The 18,677-nt window shown below is 41.4% G+C and overlaps 3 protein-coding genes across 3 annotated transcripts; 2 read left to right on the forward strand and 1 right to left on the reverse strand.

Annotated features, from left to right (window-relative positions):
• Positions 1-2,027: 2,027 nt before the first annotated feature.
• LOC308144122 (regulator of G-protein signaling 20-like) lies at positions 2,028-7,255 on the forward strand (the record flags this gene model as incomplete). Its single annotated transcript, XM_080515169.1, has 5 exons — positions 2,028-2,054; positions 3,189-3,349; positions 5,784-5,867; positions 5,975-6,209; positions 7,061-7,255. The coding sequence occupies exons 2-5, from the start codon at positions 3,192-3,194 to the stop codon at positions 7,253-7,255; spliced, it is 672 nt and encodes a 223-aa protein (XP_080371295.1). The 5' UTR covers positions 2,028-2,054; positions 3,189-3,191.
• A 168-nt stretch (positions 7,256-7,423) lies between these two features.
• Positions 7,424-13,527, reverse strand: LOC308143839 (acyl-protein thioesterase 1-like). The gene is made up of 9 exons (XM_080514765.1): positions 13,263-13,527; positions 13,078-13,109; positions 12,907-12,972; positions 12,114-12,161; positions 11,963-12,033; positions 11,787-11,860; positions 10,734-10,835; positions 10,376-10,552; positions 7,424-8,868 (listed from the first exon to the last, which is right to left on the reverse strand). The coding sequence occupies exons 1-9, from the start codon at positions 13,329-13,331 to the stop codon at positions 8,809-8,811; spliced, it is 699 nt and encodes a 232-aa protein (XP_080370891.1). The 5' UTR covers positions 13,332-13,527; the 3' UTR covers positions 7,424-8,808.
• Positions 13,528-14,892: 1,365 nt separating this feature from the next.
• mrpl15 (mitochondrial ribosomal protein L15) lies at positions 14,893-17,743 on the forward strand. The gene is made up of 5 exons (XM_080515464.1): positions 14,893-15,043; positions 15,142-15,299; positions 15,918-16,083; positions 17,076-17,199; positions 17,294-17,743. Exons 1-5 carry the CDS (start codon positions 14,939-14,941, stop codon positions 17,629-17,631), a joined length of 891 nt encoding a protein of 296 aa, XP_080371590.1. The 5' UTR covers positions 14,893-14,938; the 3' UTR covers positions 17,632-17,743.
• Positions 17,744-18,677: the final 934 nt, after the last annotated feature.

An 18,677-nucleotide genomic window follows, 5' to 3' on the forward strand; every position in this document is an offset into this window, starting at 1 on the left:
TCACAAAGCAAAAATGATTGAGAAACAATTACTTTTGAACCTCAGCACATTGAGACAGTTTTACTCACTGCCATAGTTAGAGTACAGTAATGGTTTTTAATGAACCAAGCCCCATACTGGTAAAATGGAGATCATAATAACGAGTGACTGTCCACTCAGCTGGAAACTGCTTCTGCAGGCAGCTGAGTCTGTAATTTCTTAACATGTTTGGAAAAGCTGGATCTTTTTGTGCAGGGCTACAAGCTCTGGAAGTGCCACCATATCGAAGTTAAAAATGATAGATGCAAAGCAGAGCTAGATTTGCTGGCTGTTTATAGGTACTTACATCCACGTGAAATGATTAAAAGACTCACATGTGTGCATCCAGCTGTAGATCACAGTAAGTGTTATCTCACCAGGGAGCAGGCTCCGTTAAAGAGGCAATCCCTCTCCGAGATTTTTTGCACTTACAAGGAGCATGATTTACAATGAAGCTTACAGGGAGCGGCTTCACGATATTGCATTTGTTTTATAGTTGTGTCTCACATACAAAGTGGAAAAGGATACCCATCGCGTCAGCGCTGCAATCATCATTTACCACATTTTATCTGTCACACTCACAATTTCGACTGAATGTGTGGTTGCAAGATGAGGGACAATGAGTAAATGTACTTCATTTGATTTGCTGGTGTGTGTGTGTGTGTGTGTGTGTGTGTGTGTGTGTGTGTGTGTGTGTGTGTGTGTGTGTGTGTGTGTGTGTGTGTGTGTGTGTGTGTGTGTGTGTGTGATTTAATTTCAATGATAACACATACAGCATGTGACCGCACTGCAGTGAAACATAGAATCTGCTCCACTCAACAGTGCAAAAGTACTTGAGGGCATCTTCATGAAGGGCCAGCTGCTTCTTGAAAACAGCATTCAGCACCCATTTAACCCCTTGAATTGGTGTCCACGAGTCCAAGGGCACAATAAGGAGAGCTGAATCAGGAATAGTAGCAATGAAGATTTGCAGAAAACTGAGGTAAATAGTAATGTAGGAAACAACAGTACAAACTCATTGTATATAAATGCATGGACGTGTAGTGGTTAGCATTCACGCCAGGGTTAGGGGCCTTACTACGAGGTGTTTGCATGTTTTAATTTGTGTATTATCTTCTGGTACTCTGGTTTCTACTGAATGGAAGAAATAAAAAAATAAATAAAAAAAACATGTCGATGAGGTGAATCATCCACAATCAGCTGGGATCAGTTCCAGCAGCCTGCAACACTGATTTGGACAAAATGGTGGAAAAGTTCAATGGATGGATTTATATACATGTCTTACATGACATTAATATTTTAAAACCCTATGAAGCTTTGTTTCATGTTGTAACATGTGTTTATCGTCACTGTTAGAAAATCAATAACCAAATACAGAGAGAGTTTGTTTTGACGATGCAATTTTTGTTCACTTAATAGTCAATTAGCCACGTTTTATTTCTCCTGACTTGGACTCCCTGTCAGTACAGGGCTGCTTAAAGCAGATCACTGCTGCTCTCTGCTGGACTGAACCAAGACTGAGCATCCACAAAGGAGGTGGAATTTGCAGAATCTGGATTTGATATTTACAGATATTTCATTATTACATTAATTATAGCCTCGAGATTTCAAAATTGTTTTTGCAATTATAACAGAGCTAAATTGACAAAAATTAAGAGAGAGAGCCAAAAATCAAAACGAACATATTTCTTCACAAATGATTTCATTAGAAATACAGAGAGTGCTTTGTTATTACATCAGCAGCAGGGATCGTTGATTAATTCTATTAATAATTCTATTTATTTCAAAAAATTATAATAATTCATGATTGTCTGAGCCATGCAACATGTTGACAGCAGTGAGAAGCCATCGCAGTACTCAGATTACACACCGTATCCTGCTCGTTGATGCTCGGCAGCAGAAAAATCTCTTCACACTTGCAGAAGACGCATGCGCGCAGAGGAAACCAACTGGTTAGTGTCAAGTCGAGGCGGACGGATGTGATCGAGCTAAAAAAAAAAAAAAATCACCTATACTCTGGCATTCATGGTGACACAGTAAGTACATCTTTATAATTACATATTATTGGGGGTTTCTTTCCACTATTTAGTCGAAATATTTATTACTGCACGTGTTAGTACATATCTGTGGAAAATAAAGCGTTTTGATGTCCAGTGAGGATGGATCCTATTTTTCCCCCGAATATTCGCAAATATAGAAACACTAAGATTTATTTATTTATTTTGACAATTGGTGCATATTTTAAAATGTCGCTAAACAAATCGGTGCAACATTAAAAAAAAAAAAAAAAAAAAAAGCATATCTGCTCATTATTCACCCCGAATGAAATAAATCAGCGGACATGATCAGTCTTCCTGATGGTATAATTTCATTATGTTGCTATAAATGGCTGCTTGCTTTCGGCTGGAAGCGTTTCTCGTATCGACCACCATGTGTGCGTATTATCCTCCGGAGGATGCGACTGATGGACGCGATTGCAGCGGTCCAAGAGTGACGCCTTGTCGCGATCATTACCGCTCATCCCTCACTCCTCGGAGACACGGGAGTGGGTGATGTTGCTCATCATCACGTTGATGTTTTGTCATATAGAGCAGGATCTATCACAGCACCCTTCTCTTTGCGTCGAGACACCCGGCTGTAGCGCACGACGCTTCATCTGTGGATTACCGAGGAATTTGCGTTGCGCACAAGTTGCCCCTTTATTCGCGTCAAGATCGTCAAGTGCTCGCGTGCATTCCGCAAGATCCACACGATGTTGTTGAAATGCATCAAGCAGCAAGGATTTCGGGATAAGTCTGACCCGACCCAGGTTTGATTCTATCAGTCAGCTGTGATTATGTTTTTTTTCCCCTCCTTGGGCCTCCAATCTGCATCACCTCCTGTCAGATCTCTAATCTCTTGTGATTTCTTGGTCTGTTATGTTTGTGTGTGTGTGTGTGCGTGTGTGTGTGTGTGTGTGTGTGCGCGTGTGTGTGTGTGTGTGTGTGTGTGTGTGTGTGTGTGTGTGTGTGTGTGTGTGTGTGTGTGTGTGTGTGTGTGTGTGTGTGTGTGTGTGTGTGTGTGTGTGATGCTTCCTCCTAATGCGGTAATAATATTCCAGTAAAGCCCCCACCACCACCACCACCCCCATCCTCCACCAGTCCTCTCACTGTGCTCCTCTCCCTTTGCAGTCCATGGGCTCAGAGCGGGTGGAGATGCGTAAGAGACAGATGCAGGTTCATCAGGAAGCAGCTGCCAGTGTCCTCCAAGCTCGCCACAGGATGGGAAACACCCCTACCAACGCCTCCAACGCCTGCTGCTTCTGCTGGTGCTGTTGCTGTAGCTGCTCCTGGTAAATACCCCTCCACTCATCCCCCCCCCAACATCTCAGCATGGCTGGAGATAAGAGAGCGCTGGTCCACGGCACAGGCTGGATAAGAGCCCACCCATGCATATTCACATCAGTCTGATGACAGCATGCATGCTTGGTTGTCGGCCTGCCAGTTTATTCTGTAATCACTTTGTACTAGATGTATTTGATCTCCTTATTAAAGTGTTGTGTGTCAGTTAAATGCAGGGGAATTAGCAGAGGGGCCTCATGGAAAGTGCAGACTGCATCATCGACGGCGTGAGACACACAGGTCCTTTTTACTCACTGGTTGTAGTGTGGCTGGGGAGAATCACATGTTGGTGGCATCAAATGAAATCTTTAAACACTGAAGTTGGTAGGTTTTGGTTTTAAACAATACATACAAAGTACAAGAAAATACAACCTCAATGTACAATGTAGTGTCGGTGGAAATAATTCAGCTATTGATTGGAAACCCATTAATCCACTGAAGCGAATGAGGCTCCAAAAATGTAGTTAGAATACATAACTTAATAATAAAAGTCAGTGAACAGTGATGCACAATGCATTAGTGCAAGGGCTAAACACTGGATCAATCAGAACTAAAACAGCAGAATGGTCCTTTAGAAACACTGACACATATTCTAATCTAATCCAATGGAACAGTTATGATGATCACATTATAATTATGAATTATATAAACGTTGTGTTGTTTTTTTTTAACTACATTAATATGAGTGTATTTCGTCATTCATTCCAATTCAGTGGTGTTGCACAGCTGTGTGCATTTTGGAATGTATGTAACATCAAGCATGTTTTATCGATGTAAAATCAATTCTCACATTCTCATATAATGGCTTACTCTGTAAAGAGTTTGCATCTTCTCCCTGTGTGTTGGGTCGTCTGGTTGTCTCTGGTTCGCCCAGTGTCAGTGGGGTCCTGCCACCTGTGACCTGTAATTGGATAAAACTGTCTCGAGGATGGATTTCTGAAATAGAAACAAACAAATCAGTCAACTAATTGTGCAAGATTTAGCCATGAGTGAAACACAAAGATCCTTATCTTGTGTTTGTAGCGACTCGGCAGCATCTTTTCGACTTCATCCTCCCACTCCTGCAGAAGCGCCTCTGCCCACACAATCATCCCAGAAAAACACTCTCTTCTTGGTCCCGTGACCTGCGCTGGCCCTCATTGGATGGAGGCCTCTGGAGGGTTTCAACCTGTTTTGGAATTATCCAGCGCCTGTTTCCTCCGGGGACAAGCCAGTGTGTATCGAGCAGCGTGCGGATGTGTTAAGTCACTCCGTTGGGGATGAGTAATACGTTTTGCCTCTGCATCTATATGAATTCAATTTAATGACTGCACGGCTCCAGTGGCCGCATTCCCACGTGGCCCGTTCTCATGGCGGACTCTCACCTGAACCAATTAAGTCTGCAGCCAGCTGCTACTTCAGGTATCAGGAACATTTTAATTACGCACACTGGATCCCCTCAGGACGAGGTGGACAGTTGACATACTTTATTATTTGCCTAAAGCGTTCCCGATGGATCGGCTTGAATCTGCTGGGGGTTGTTCTGTCATTTCACACGTGTTATAAACAGCTTATGCTATAATGTAATGTAGGGCAATAGCTGTGTGATTGGTCGTACCTGCACTGCATACATTGTATATCTAATGTTTGATATTAATGAAAGCCTATGCATTATGCTATAAATGTAATTTTGTATAGGTTTCAAAATGTTCTTGTTGTCAACAAAGAGTGACAGACAGAGCCAGGACTGCACTTTAAGGTAAAACAAAGTCTCCAAACCGCACAAAAAGAAGCTTAATATGAAGTTACTGAGTGTATTTTTAGTTTATTTGTTGCAGGCAATTGCAGAAGCAGCTTTCCTACTGTGTAAAAAGTCAAGGCCGCAAATAGTTTTCCAATTCTGGTGTGAAAAAACTTGACCTGCGGCATAAGAGCCTTGAATTTGACCAAATGATGTGAAACCGCTAAATATGGTTTTGGCTACCATCTGCACTCGACTTCTTGTGTTGTGGTCAGATGGGAATGAATCATTTTAACCAATTGGAAACGTCTGGTTAAAAAATAATAAAATCCTGCGACCAGATAAATAAATTAAATAAAGAGGTGGGAAAGTTGCATCCTATTGGATGTCGAAACAATTCGCCATATTAAAATGCCAGAATACTTTGAGGCATATAGCAATTTATCAATACTCCAGTTCATTAAATGTGATTTGTCAGTCGGTATTTTTAGCTCGGAAGAGGTGACCTCAAGAGATCCTGAAGCTATTTAAAATGCTCAGCTGCAGTTTTCAGGTGGCAAAGCTGAACCCAGATGACAAGCAACTTAAAAAGCAATCGTGATCAAAGCTAAAAGCTAAACTCTCATCCTGGTTTTTTTTTGTTGTTGTTGTATTTTTCCCCACAGTCTGACTGTTCGGAGTGAAGACGAAACAATACAGAGGTCCATGTTTGAGCACAGGACAGAAGGAACCGCTAATTGTGAAGAAAGGTAATAGTGACACCTCCTCCAACACAAAGCTTTTTGAATCTTATTCTTATTTTGAAAAAAATATTTAAATAATAAACCTGTGTATACACTCCTGTTTCATTTCCAAGCCCAAAGCCCACGGAGGACGACGCGCGCTCATGGGCGATTTCGTTTGAAAAGGTGATGAAAAGTGCAGCCGGCCGAAGCTGCTTCAGGCAGTTCCTGAGGACAGAGTTCAGCGAGGAGAACATGATGTTCTGGCTCGCCTGCGAGGAGCTCAAAAAGGAGACAAACAAGACTGTGGTGGAAGAAAAAGTCCGTCAAATATACGAGGACTTCATCTCCATCCTTTCCCCTAAAGAGGTGAGCCACTCAGGCACCTTATTGACTCAAAAAGTATTTTATTGTTAAAAAGTGGAGCTGAATACAATAGATAAATCAAGGGTTGTCGGAAAGGTTTGGGACATTATCATGGTCCTATGCAGATTGATTGTCTTGTGCTGGTTTTATCCACATTCCAACTCATTTCTGGCCGTTTTCTTACCTTGACGTTTATTCAGGGCAGATTCACTGGTGAGCTCGAGCCTCCTCCTGGTCAACACTCTATGTTATCTGTTGAAATATCTCTATTGCAGTCGAGCATAAAATATTGCCCTCTGGCAGTGATTAAACCAACTTTACTAAGAAACTAAAATACAAATATTTGATGTGTTTTGTCCAGTTCACCAAGAGCTACCCGAATGCATTTAAACTTCACATCTTGATGTTGTGTTCGTCATAAAATGACCAAATAATGGAGATGTTTTATGAACACCCAATTTAAGATTGTGAAAAGATTTTCTTTATGTTTCGATGATAGCGCCGCTGTAGCACACATCATAATACATGATCATTTATCGCTTCAGAACAGAGGCACAATTTGTTAACTGTGGGGGATCGCCATAGCAGATCATGTTATCCACTCAATTTTATTCCAGAAAAATCCACATTTGGACTCAAATGCAGTTCTCATTTGACATGAGGCACATTTCTGTGCAGCTCCATATGGACTTTTGTTGCAATCTGAATTGAAACGTAAAAAAAAAAAAGATTTTTGAATAATTCCCAAGCTGATTTTCCTGTATTGTTGCATTTTAATTGAAATTGCTGCAGACGATCCCACGAGGTGTTGCTTCACTATATGTGTTCGGACTTAACGGTTCCTCCGTCTCCAGGTCAGTCTGGATTCCCGCGTTCGCGAGGTGATAAACCGCAACATGCTGGAGCCGACCTCGCACACGTTCGACGACGCCCAGCAACAGATCTACACGCTGATGCAGAGAGACTCGTACCCCCGCTTCATAAACTCGTCTGCGTACACGGATCTGATGAAGGACCTGGAGGAGCCTCCGCCTCCCACCGAGCCATGAAAGACTCTCCACTGCCACCACGATTAGCTTTCCGGCGCATGCATCCCACCCGACGGAGTTTTGTGTTCATGTTGGAGTCCTACTATTTAGAGAAAGACAAGACAGGAAAAAAAAAAAAAAAAACACTCCGTAAAACCGGTCTTTATCCAGCTGTAACTGGTGTTTATTTACCTACGATTAGCTTACCAAAACCCCCGGACAGACAAGAACAAATGCTTGGTTCGGCATCAGTTCCTTGTTGGGAAACATATCTATATTTTTATATATTCCCTAGCGCTTGACATTGCACTTTTCTACCTTGTTTAATGAGGGAAAGCATGTATCTGTGAGCACTGCATTTGTATTTAGGTATATTGTGAGCCTTAATGCATATCCAGTCCTTGTAGAGACTAGTAGGTTTTATTTAACGGTAACTTAAGGAGAAGGAAAGTGCCTTGGAATAAGATCTTCTACACTTCGCACCTTCGCTCGAACATGAAAAGGTGCGATGAGGACTTCACATGTTGGTGCTTTCAGCTCTTCTCAAAGATTCAAGTTTTTACAACTCGACGAGCTGATACCACGAAATAGATCTTGTCTGTGTGTTCTAATACTGTGATATTAGTCATATATTTAATTCTAAGCAAAACAGGGAACAATTAACTGAAGACATGACCATGACCACTGATATATTTGTGTATTTAAAGAGGACTTTGTGTGAAATAGCTGTTTGAATTCTCACAGATTAAATAAAAGCACAATCATATGTTGTTTTTGCAGTCTTGTGTCATGAACAGTCGCACAATATCTGGCTCTTTATGATAAAATTCATTACTGGATAGGTTTCATACATAATTTGCATAATACACTTCAAATCTTGAATGAAGTAATTTTGTGCACATTAGGCCATTAAAAAAGAAAGAAAACCCTTTCTGGGCTTCCTGTTTAAAATGCTAAAAATGGATCACGTGTTGCTGTTGCTTGCTTACTACTCAACAAATTCAATATCCTATTAATATATTTACATTTAAACAAACTGAAATAGCAGCAAACAAAAAAAATCCAAAAAGCTTGAAGCAACAGATATTTGGCAATGGCGCTTGATAAAATGCCACTTTACACACTAATTCCCTTGTTTCATCACTAGTACACAAAAGCATCAGTAATTAAAAAAAAAAAAAATTAACAACAGGCCATTTATTGTGAGACAGTAGGTATTAGATCATGATGTGTAGCCCTAATTAGTCATAATACATACTATTCCTGCAAGAAATGGCTTGTCGCAGTGGCATTTATCTTTACAATCGAGCATCTAATGTCACTCTACTGTAGCACTGAGGGTCGTGTGGCTCCAGCTCAGGATGCAGCATCGTCTCCGTCGTGCCTCCCCCGGCAGGAGGGAGGGGAGGAAGGGAGACACTTAGCACCCCCGGGTATTATCCAAATCTATGAGTAGCAGCGTAGTTTTAGTGTCAAGTAAAGTCAGTGGTCCTGGAGTCCACGCAGTCTCGCGCCGAGTGAAACCCCGAAGGACCGATGGTGCTGAGCGGGCGAGCTGGCGGGCGCTGTGCAGCTCATTCATCGCTGATGGGCGGAAGCTGCTTCTCGATGAATCGCTTGATATCCACCATTTCCTGCAGAAAGCACATAATACTGCCAATTACTGCCTCGCAGAAACAAAGTCGCAGCTTCACACCAACGTCCACGCTGATAAATGGAGTGATGACAGCGAAAGAGAAAGTTATTAAATGTTTTGGCCAAGAGCGATCACTAATATTGTCATAACGTGTTGAGAATTTTTTTTTTTTTTCTTTTTCTCGTGGATAGGATTTTCCTACATAGAAATAGATAAATGAATATTCACAGCTCGGGCAATAGCTATTGAAACAACTTGTTATATGTTTTATGGGAAGAAAAGTACAATATGTGCCTATAATTCAAGTGCACTTACATTTTTACTCATTGTAGATTTAACTTTTTTTTATCTATAGCACATTTTCTAGACCAGACTCAACATCCACCTTTTAGCACACATAACAAAACTCTACAGTTCCCAACTTAAAACACAATAAGAATTCTGTGTGCCATCAGTTTACTCCGGTCCTGACGATACAAATGCCGCTTCGTGTTGTGTGTGACCTAACCCTAACCCAATGTTTAAGTTACTAAGCTTAGAGCAACAGTATCACACAGTCAACATAGATTAAAAAAAAATACTTTAGCTGCACTGAATGTTCTTTACAACCCTGATCTGCTTTACGATAAAGGTGACAGTATATATTTTCTCTTTCATTAAAAAATGCGAACAACATTAAAAGGCACTGTTGCGTGAGGTACATTGAGACAATATGACAATGTAAAGTCTTGAGTTATGTGCTTTGCGACATAAGTGGCCTTTGATAAACACAATAAAACCACTTCAACCTCAAGTCTGCAAGGAGATTTAATACAAACGAAAGAGGTTTCAGCTGTCAAGTGCTTCAGTAATTGATGAGTTGGTTAATAACCTTTTTTATAAACCAATCTGTTCTAGCAGCTACCACAGTGTGGCAGTAATGATCCACCTGTGGCTGTCAAACTCTTTACAGAGTAAGCCATTATATGAGAATGTGAGAATTGATTTTACATCGATAAAACATGCTAGATGTTACATGAATTCCAAAATGCACACAGCTGTGCAACACCACTGGATTGGAATGAATGACGAAATACACTCATATTAATGTAGTTAAAAAAAAACAACACATCTGTCAGCACAGCAGGAGAAGCAACGAACAGCCAATCATTAGCCTTGTTTTGCTTCGCTGATGAAAGATCCAAGAAACAGAAGACAAGAGATACATAAGAGAAAACCTGACGAAAGAAGTCATCCAAAGTGTGGAGCACTTCACATTAAATCCACAAAAAAAACAAAAAACACGTGTGACCTTCAAACTGAGGCAGCAGTTTATATTTGTGTCCAATTACTGCTCATTAAGGATCAATGAAGCTCGTGACATTTGAAGGTCGATCCAGACGCGTTGCACTAACGAGAATGAACTTGAGGATCAACCTGAACTCAAAGCACCCCCAGCGCGCCGCCGTCAGAGCAGCGCTAAAAGTCACATCTATACAGACGTGACTGTCCCCACACCCACTCACCTCGGGGCAGGCGCTGTGAGGTAGACCCCGATAGGACTTGAAGGTGACGTTGGCAGGATTGACGAGGGTCTTCATCTTCTCGGCTGTCTGGCTGCCAAACACAAAGGGGACCAGAGGGTCTGCGTCGCCGTGGCACTGGAGGACGTGCATGTCCTTGTTCGGGCTGTTGGCAGAGGCCTGAGAACAGAGGAGATTAGGATTATTCTTCTTATCTAATTATCACAGATTATAAGGTGGCCGCGGGATAGCGCCGCAGCTCTGTAATTGCACACAGGTTTCATAGCCGTCCAAACTGAACCATTTCACCGCTAAAACTCTAGAGAAGTGCGGAGGCAGGCTGGTCCGCTCCAGCTGTTACCTGAGGGAAGGAGTTGCGGAGAGGGAGCCAGCAGCTCAGAGCGACCACTCCAGCAAGCTTCTGCTGAGTCGTCAGAGCCGTGTAGAGAGACAACGCTCCACCCTGGAAAACACAAACCGATCTTATACCACCAACAACCTCAATCGCATCTACCAACAGTAAAAGTAGCCCCTGCTGATTTAACAGAAGCTACCTATTGAACACCCAAGGCTCATAGCTGTCGGAAATGTGGAAAGTAAATGAAAGCGTTTCCAAGAATATTTGTGGGATTTACCGATTTGTTGATTAAAGATCTCAAGAGCAAAGTGCACACAGTGTTGGAGTACACAGCTCAACACTGCCCCCACAGGTCATCCGTGGTATTACTCTGTTTGCTATGCATCCATAAGCTCCCTGGATATACAGCAATTCGGCTGCATTTGACACAATTGTCTTGGAATGAAATGAATGAACTGTCGTGCTCAGTGAAATACCTTCAGTCTTTAACTTAGTACAAAAAAATGAAAAGTACACCATGTGCAATTTGATTCTAAATCTATATTCAGCTAAAAACGGGTTTGTGATGATTATGTAATATCACAATCACAGTAGTCCGTTCTATTTAGTAAGAGTTTTAATTTGTGCAAAAACGCTTTAATGAAACAAACCATATGTCAACATCAGTTTCCACCCTGTCAGTGTTGACTGTTGCTGTTTGTATTGATGTTTCCGGTCCTCCTCCGACTGCTCTGGTTCAGCATTCCAATGAGCATCTTTTAATAATAACATTCCGCATTTTGTTTCAAAGCTGAACAGCAACAGCACCAGTGTGGGCACATTCTGGTATAGAGCCAAACAACTTGGAGGAGGCAGTTTGACAGCTTTGCAGCACACTGCCAGAATAGCTTTAAGAAATTGAGAGGAAGCGCAAATAAAATGCCAATCAGAGAAATTAGGACATACATCATCGAAGAGTTGTGATTTTGACAGCTCTATGCATAGAACTGTGACTCACAGATTAAAAAAAAAAAAAACAGTTATGTAACATATCAGCTGTTCAGACGCCACACTTACCTGTGAAAAACCACCCAGCAGGATTCTGTGTGAAGGTATCCCATTCTTCACTTCTTGGTCTATCAAGGCTTTAACTGCAGCGAAATAGAAAAAACATGTGCTCAGAGCAGAGAGAGAGAGAACGAGGCCGCGCATTCCCGACTTGGGCTCAGATCGACACGATTTCACAGACGTACTGTTCTCTGAAGCTCTCTTAATACCACTCTCATCTTCGTTTGCGTCTGGCCTCAGCCCGTAGATATCAAACCTGAACGTTGACAAATGAAGGTCAGTGTTTTTTTTTTTGTCATTGTGAGCGCCACACAGACCTTAAATATCCTCACTCACCAAGAAGGCATGGACATCCGCATGTTCAGGGTCACAGGCATTGTGGGACTGAAATCAAAAGATGGACAACGTCAAAGTGTTACAGAGCTGCACAAAGCAAAACGGGTCAAACGCATTTTCACGCCCTCGAGTTGCTTTCTCGCAGAAACCAGGACATTCAGTGCTTGGCTGTTCAGATCTGGAGACCTTGACTTAAGCTGCGTCAACAACTATAGATCAAGTTTCAAGATAATCAACTGAATAATTAAAACAACTGTACATTTCATTTCAATACAACTAAATGTCTTTGAAATTGCATTACAGTGCCTTTTTGTTGTTGTATTACTTTTAAGGCATATTTGAAAATCTGTCCTTTTTATACTTGCGCTTCTTAATAAGGGGCCTGTACCAAGATACCTAATCAAATGGGTTCGGGTTCAGGTTTTTCTTTCATAACAAGAATATTGTCAATATGGTGAATGGAGTTCACAGAAATAGCCCTTTCCTGGCCATGCAAGAAGCTCAGCCACTTGGAGCAGTTTGGGGTTTAGTGCCTTGCTCATGTGCACCTTAACATGCAGACATATGGGGAATCAAACCTCTCTACCAACTGAGCCATTGCTCTGGGGCGAGAATGCTGACCTTAAATCTAAACTATCCGATGAAGCATTGTGTTTTGATTTTTGAGAGATGCACACTTGGTTTGCATTAAGTAACTGCCCTGGATTTTTCCTTGCGTGGCGTATGACTAAAAAGAAAATATAGCACCTCCAGACTTTATAAAACTTCCCTCAGATGTGGTGTACACACTTACGCATGAGGGCAGATGTATTTCACATGTGGTATCCTGATGCCCGCAAAAGCTTCTGCCCAGCCATGCCTACAAGACACAGGAAAACAAGAAAATGTTTAAAAGCGGTCTTCAATCATGCCAAGCACTCATGTTATCTGAAAGAGAGGAGAAACCAGGACGGACTGGACATACCCTGTGTCACCAAGGCCGTGCAGAAATATGACCTGAAATACATAAAGGCACCTATTTTACACAGGTGGGGCTCACGTGCGATTGCTGTTCTTTTCTGAACCGAGCTTTTATTGCCTGGAGGAGTCAGTGGAAGCTTTTGTGACAAACTTGACAAAAGCGTGCAGCGTGCATGCTGAATAACTCACCGCTGCGGTGGCTTTCCGGGCAGCAGGCACAATGGCAGGTAGGGGCGCTGACATGTTGTTGCCGCACATACAGCGCGAGACAGCGGGTGTGTACCGAGAAGTCAGCTCCTCACTTCAATCTGTGTCGATACTGAAAAGGCTGGACCCCGGACCGACGGTGGATGATGAAGAATCACCTTCTTCCGTCTGTGCTTCTTTTCTTAGTAGAAGTTGAAATGTGTGTGATCGATAACACACACTCTCACTCGCACCGACGCACGGCCGGATCACCCTACACCTAACACCGCTCTGACCAGCAGCGCCGAAACGCTCTGGAGCTTCGCCCCCTACCCGCCACCTGATTGGCTCTCACCGAGGGATGTCAACAAATACGAATCAGTCATTGGTTGGAAGGAATGTCAATCAATGCCGCTCTGATGACAAATGCTTCAGAACGGAGGTGTCAGTCATTTTCGTCCAAAGGCGTTGTACTGTAAAACCTCTTTTGAGGAGAACCAGATCAAAACAATTATAGTATAATGATAATAAATAACCACTTTTCCTAAACGTTCCTTTGTTTTTTCTTTCTATTTTTGAGGAATCCAGATATTTTGAACAACTTGAAACTTCTTTTTCAAAAATTTCACATGAAATCCTGTTTGCATAGAGAGTTCCACCAGAAAATCACTCCCATTCAACAGCTTTTGATGCCGATGACATTTCATTAATTTTTGGAACCGATACTCATAACAGCTATCAGAACTGATCATGCTGAAAACTTTGAAATAATTTGTGATGCAGGCATTTTTCAGTCGGGGTGCAATCCTTTTTCGTTGAGTGTAATAGCGTCCATAGAGTTGCTATTGTGACTTATGAAATAAAATACACTCATGGACATCTTCACACTTCCAAAAACAATTGATCAAATAACTTCTCTTCAATGTGAATATAAGTAAATGCTAATCAGCACAAAATGGCAAACATCTTTAATCAAATGGGTAAAGTTGAAGTCATAAGGTTGTTAAAAGTTATCATACTTGACCTTTGAGCATTAAAGTTGTCTTAAATCAGTTTCTAGCCCTGAAAATTACTTTATTTTTAGGCGCAGTCATTTCTCGGCACCACTTGTCGACTGGATAAGGCCCACGCTCCCTGTGTTTGATCACCTTGCTTTACTGTAGAGTGAGGGTTAGGGTTACTAACCCTGCTTTACTGTAACAGTTGTAGGATTTAGTAAATGTAGACAATTTGCCAATCATATTAATATAAGAAATGACCTTGTTTATTTAAAAAAAAAACACACACCATTATTTCCTTCATATTGAAGAAGGTCAGCACATTAGAATCTGTTCTGTAAAATCTATTGAAATGTTATAATTCATTAAAAAAAAGAATTATCACATTAAATCCGCATAATTCTGAGACATTTTAGTTACTTGACAAAAACAGGTCATCTTGATAATACGATTATCAAACAATGACCACAACCATTATTTCTATTTTAAATGATTCAAAAGAAAACTTTATGTCACTTTATTATCGCTACAATACTAAAACATTTGTGAAAACTGATAAAAACAAACCAAAAAACGTGAAACATTACCCCTCTCAATCAGAAATCTACTTCCGGTGTCCTGGCGTGTCACGTGACTTCCGTGTCCTTGGTTTGCTAACTTTGACATGTGAACATCAGAAACATGTCTTTCCCTAAAAAACCCGGCGGTAAAGCGTTGGACGTTTTGCAAGCTCTGCCGAGAATAACTTTGGCCAACCTGCGTCCTGAACCGGGAGCTCGGAAGGCGGTGAGTTTCAGCGGGGTTTCTATTTATTTGGACTTTAGCATCAGGCTGCTAACGATGCTAGCTGCGACATGGTGGTCTGAATGGGTTTTGCGTTGTAGAACAAACGACGAGGCAGAGGGCAGCACGGGGGCAACAAAAGCGGCCGAGGACACACGGGACAGCGGCAGAGAGGAACCCGGCCCCGGCTGGGCTTCGAAGGGGGGCACACTCCTTTTTATCTGTCCATCCCGAAATATGGATTCAATGAAGGGCACAGGTACGAAACTGACTACAGTGTTGCCCATGTCTTAAACCAACATGTTTTCACAAACAAGTCCACAGTATGAACTTGGTTTTACTGTTGTGCCTCCATGAACGCCTGATATTTCACTTTATTAGATACCAGTCACATGTAATGCATCTCCTGATGCTGCAAAAGACGGCTAAAATATAACTTGACACCACAGAGGCTGTGCAGATTCCTCATTATATTTTCTATTCATTACTCGTCGATCTATCTGCTTTTACTCTGCGCTGGAGTCAGGAAAACTGGTGTTTGAGAAAGCCTACACATGCATGTGAAGACCATGCAAACTCCACATTAGAAACACCCTGCCAGTATTTACATCCTGGTAGGCGAGAGCACTCACCTCTCTATCACCATGCTGTTCAGGATTTATATTTCAATGTCATACATTTAAATATTTCTCTTGTTCTCGCATTTTGTTTTTCTGACTTTGTTGTCTCTTTTTGGATTCTTTTATAATGCCTTTTTTTCTATCCAGTGCTGATCTCAGTGTCTTTCTCCATCATCTCGATGCATCAAACGTCTTTTGAGGCTTTTTCTAAATGAACATGACCGACTTTTCAATGTGTTTTTCTTGTCCCTCCTCAGTCGCCGTCCTCAGTATAAGCCTCTGACACTGAAGCGGCTGCAGTACTTGATCGATCTTGGCCGACTGGACACGACTCAGCCCATAGACCTGACCCAGCTGGTCAATGGAAGAGGAGTGACCATCCAGCCTCTGAAGAGGGACTATGGAGTCCAGCTCGTTGATGAGGTGATCACTTCATGTTTAGCATAGAGACTTATGAGAGAATGAAAAGACTGTATTCTCATTTTTATAGCTTATGCGTGTTAAAACGGTCTTTTGTTAAACAATAACTGCTCCATACATTCAGTGTCAATGAGATTAAAAAGGGCTGATGTATTATTACTGTCCTGCAAATATGTCAGGAGCAAATATGTTTCTCTCTTTGAAAGATGCAACAAAGTGCTTCATAGGAACTATTATTATGCAAGTTAAATGCTGACTTCAGTTCCTTGACTTTGCTGTGAGAAGTTTTTGGGTTTTATTTTTGTTTTTTCAGAAGTAGCAACTTGTTGTATTGTGCAGATCTCGAAGTGTTCCCTGATTGAATACTTCCTTGTATTTTCCACCTTGTTGTTTTTTTTGCATAACATGTACATAACCGCACCATTGTCATTTTGTTTTTGTTTCATCAAGTTCCTGTCGACAGGATACAGCATATGTTGTGTACCATTTCTATTCAGGTGTCAAACATTTATTCATGTTTCAAATGGCTGATGTACTCCTTTTCATATCAATCTTTTTAATGTAAAACAAAACATTAGAAATACATCTGAACATAATATTGAGAGGAACCTGAGCCTGATGGTGGATGTTGATGTCATTGTGTCATCACAAAAAAACTACAAATAATCTTAAAATGAAAGCAAGTTTAGTTTTTTTGTTTCCCCACCAAGGACAGAAAATTAGTCTCATTATTTCTCAAGATATGTTAAAAATCATCCTGCTTTCTTCTTATAAGAATGTGTAATACTCATAAGAGTAAAAATGACTTAAGACCAACATTTCTAAATAAATTATAGGACAATGTTTCTTTTGACTGCTCCACCTCTCAAGTCTGACGATGATCGTTCTTGTACCACCAGATGGCGCCACCTGACTACCGTCACTGTGCCTGACACAGATGATGTAACCTATTATTTTGCACAAGGTTCTGACAGAATCTGTTTCTCCTGTTCCAGGGCGCTGACATTTTTGCAGCAAAAATCAACATTGAGGTTCAGAGGGCGAGTGAAGGAGCCATCGCTGCTATTGAAAGGAATGGCGGCGTCATTACCACCAGCTTCTACGACGCGCTGAGTCTTGGTAACTAATGAGTCATAGATCTTACTCTCTCATCCACCTGGTAGGAGTTTAATCTCAAGTGTCTCAAGGCTTGAAAATATTCTCAATTTCACAGATATACTCATCAAGCCCATCCCGTTCTTCACACGCGGGCAGCCCATCCCGAAGCGCATGCTCCCGAGAGAGGACATGGTCCGGTACTACACAGCTGCTGAAAACCGGGGTTACTTGGCAGACCCGGAAAAAATCCAGCAGGCCCGGCTCGCCCTGGCTCAGAAGTACGGTTATACTCTGCCGGACATTTCAAAGGATGAACTGTATCACATGCTGGCCATGAGGAAGGATGCTCGACAGATCTTCTTTGGCCTGGCTCCAGGCTGGGTTGTTAACATGTCAGAGAAGAAGATTCTCAAACCAACAGATGAAAAACTGATTGAATATTACAGTTCCTAGTAGAAGAAATAGTATGTGTATTGTGATCGTTGTGAAAATACTGGAAGATATTCTCATTTTATATGAAAAAACGCTTTCTGTGTGCAGTCATTAAACTTTATCCTGAAAACTACACTGGAGAAATCAATGTTGAAGAAAAATATATTTATATGAATTTCAAACTTTTTTCATTGAGGTTAGTACAACTCAAACTGCTTCACATGAGTATAAAATGATCACAAAGAAACAATGAAAGTTTTGGGTGGCCTTTATTGGTACATTTTATAATTAGTAATATTGAGAGGAAGAAAAATAAATGACAAAAAAAAACCTTGCAATAAGTAAAGGTAAAATGCAATGAAAATAAAACTTTTTATATATGGAGTAAAATATACAAATAAAAGACAGTAAAATAAAAAGCAATAAAATAAATGCCTTTATTAAATGCAAAGTCAATAGCCAAGGTTCAGAGCAATGATTTAAGTTTTTTGGTACGTTAAGTAAACGTATACCAGTTTCTGTGCATTGTGCGAGTATTTTCAAGTGACTGACGTCCGGCAGACTCGTGTCGAAGCACAAGCGGCCCGTGCTGCATAATGGAAGGAACGTGAACTGTAACAGGTGAGGGGGAAATAAGGAAAATAAGATAACTCAAAGAATGAAAACAGGAAACAGATGCCTGGTGATGTGTGTTACTTGTGAAATGGGTTTCCTAGGCCCTAGAAGGGGAGTTTGAAATTAGTCATGGGCAGCTGTATCCTGGTGTAGACGTTCAAAAGATCCCTCACAGCCCCCTCCCCGAACCCCCACAACCCCCCTCCTCTTGGAATACAATCACAGGCAAACACATATGTTTGACTTTGCCCAGTTGTGCTTCAGAGACATCAAAATAATAATGTGTTATAATTGCCATACATTTTCATGTCAAATCTCACTTTCATGTGTACACCTCTCCGTGCAAAGATTTAGTGCCAGTTTGCACACGAGCAGAGGCATGGTCTTGTATCTGAACTCAGGATTACGCTCGTGTTTATTTTCTAAAGTCCAAATGGCACACTCACTATAAA

Source organism: Blennius ocellaris (genome assembly GCF_963422515.1).
Source record: "Blennius ocellaris genome assembly, chromosome: 19".
NCBI lineage: Eukaryota > Metazoa > Chordata > Actinopteri > Blenniiformes > Blenniidae > Blennius > Blennius ocellaris.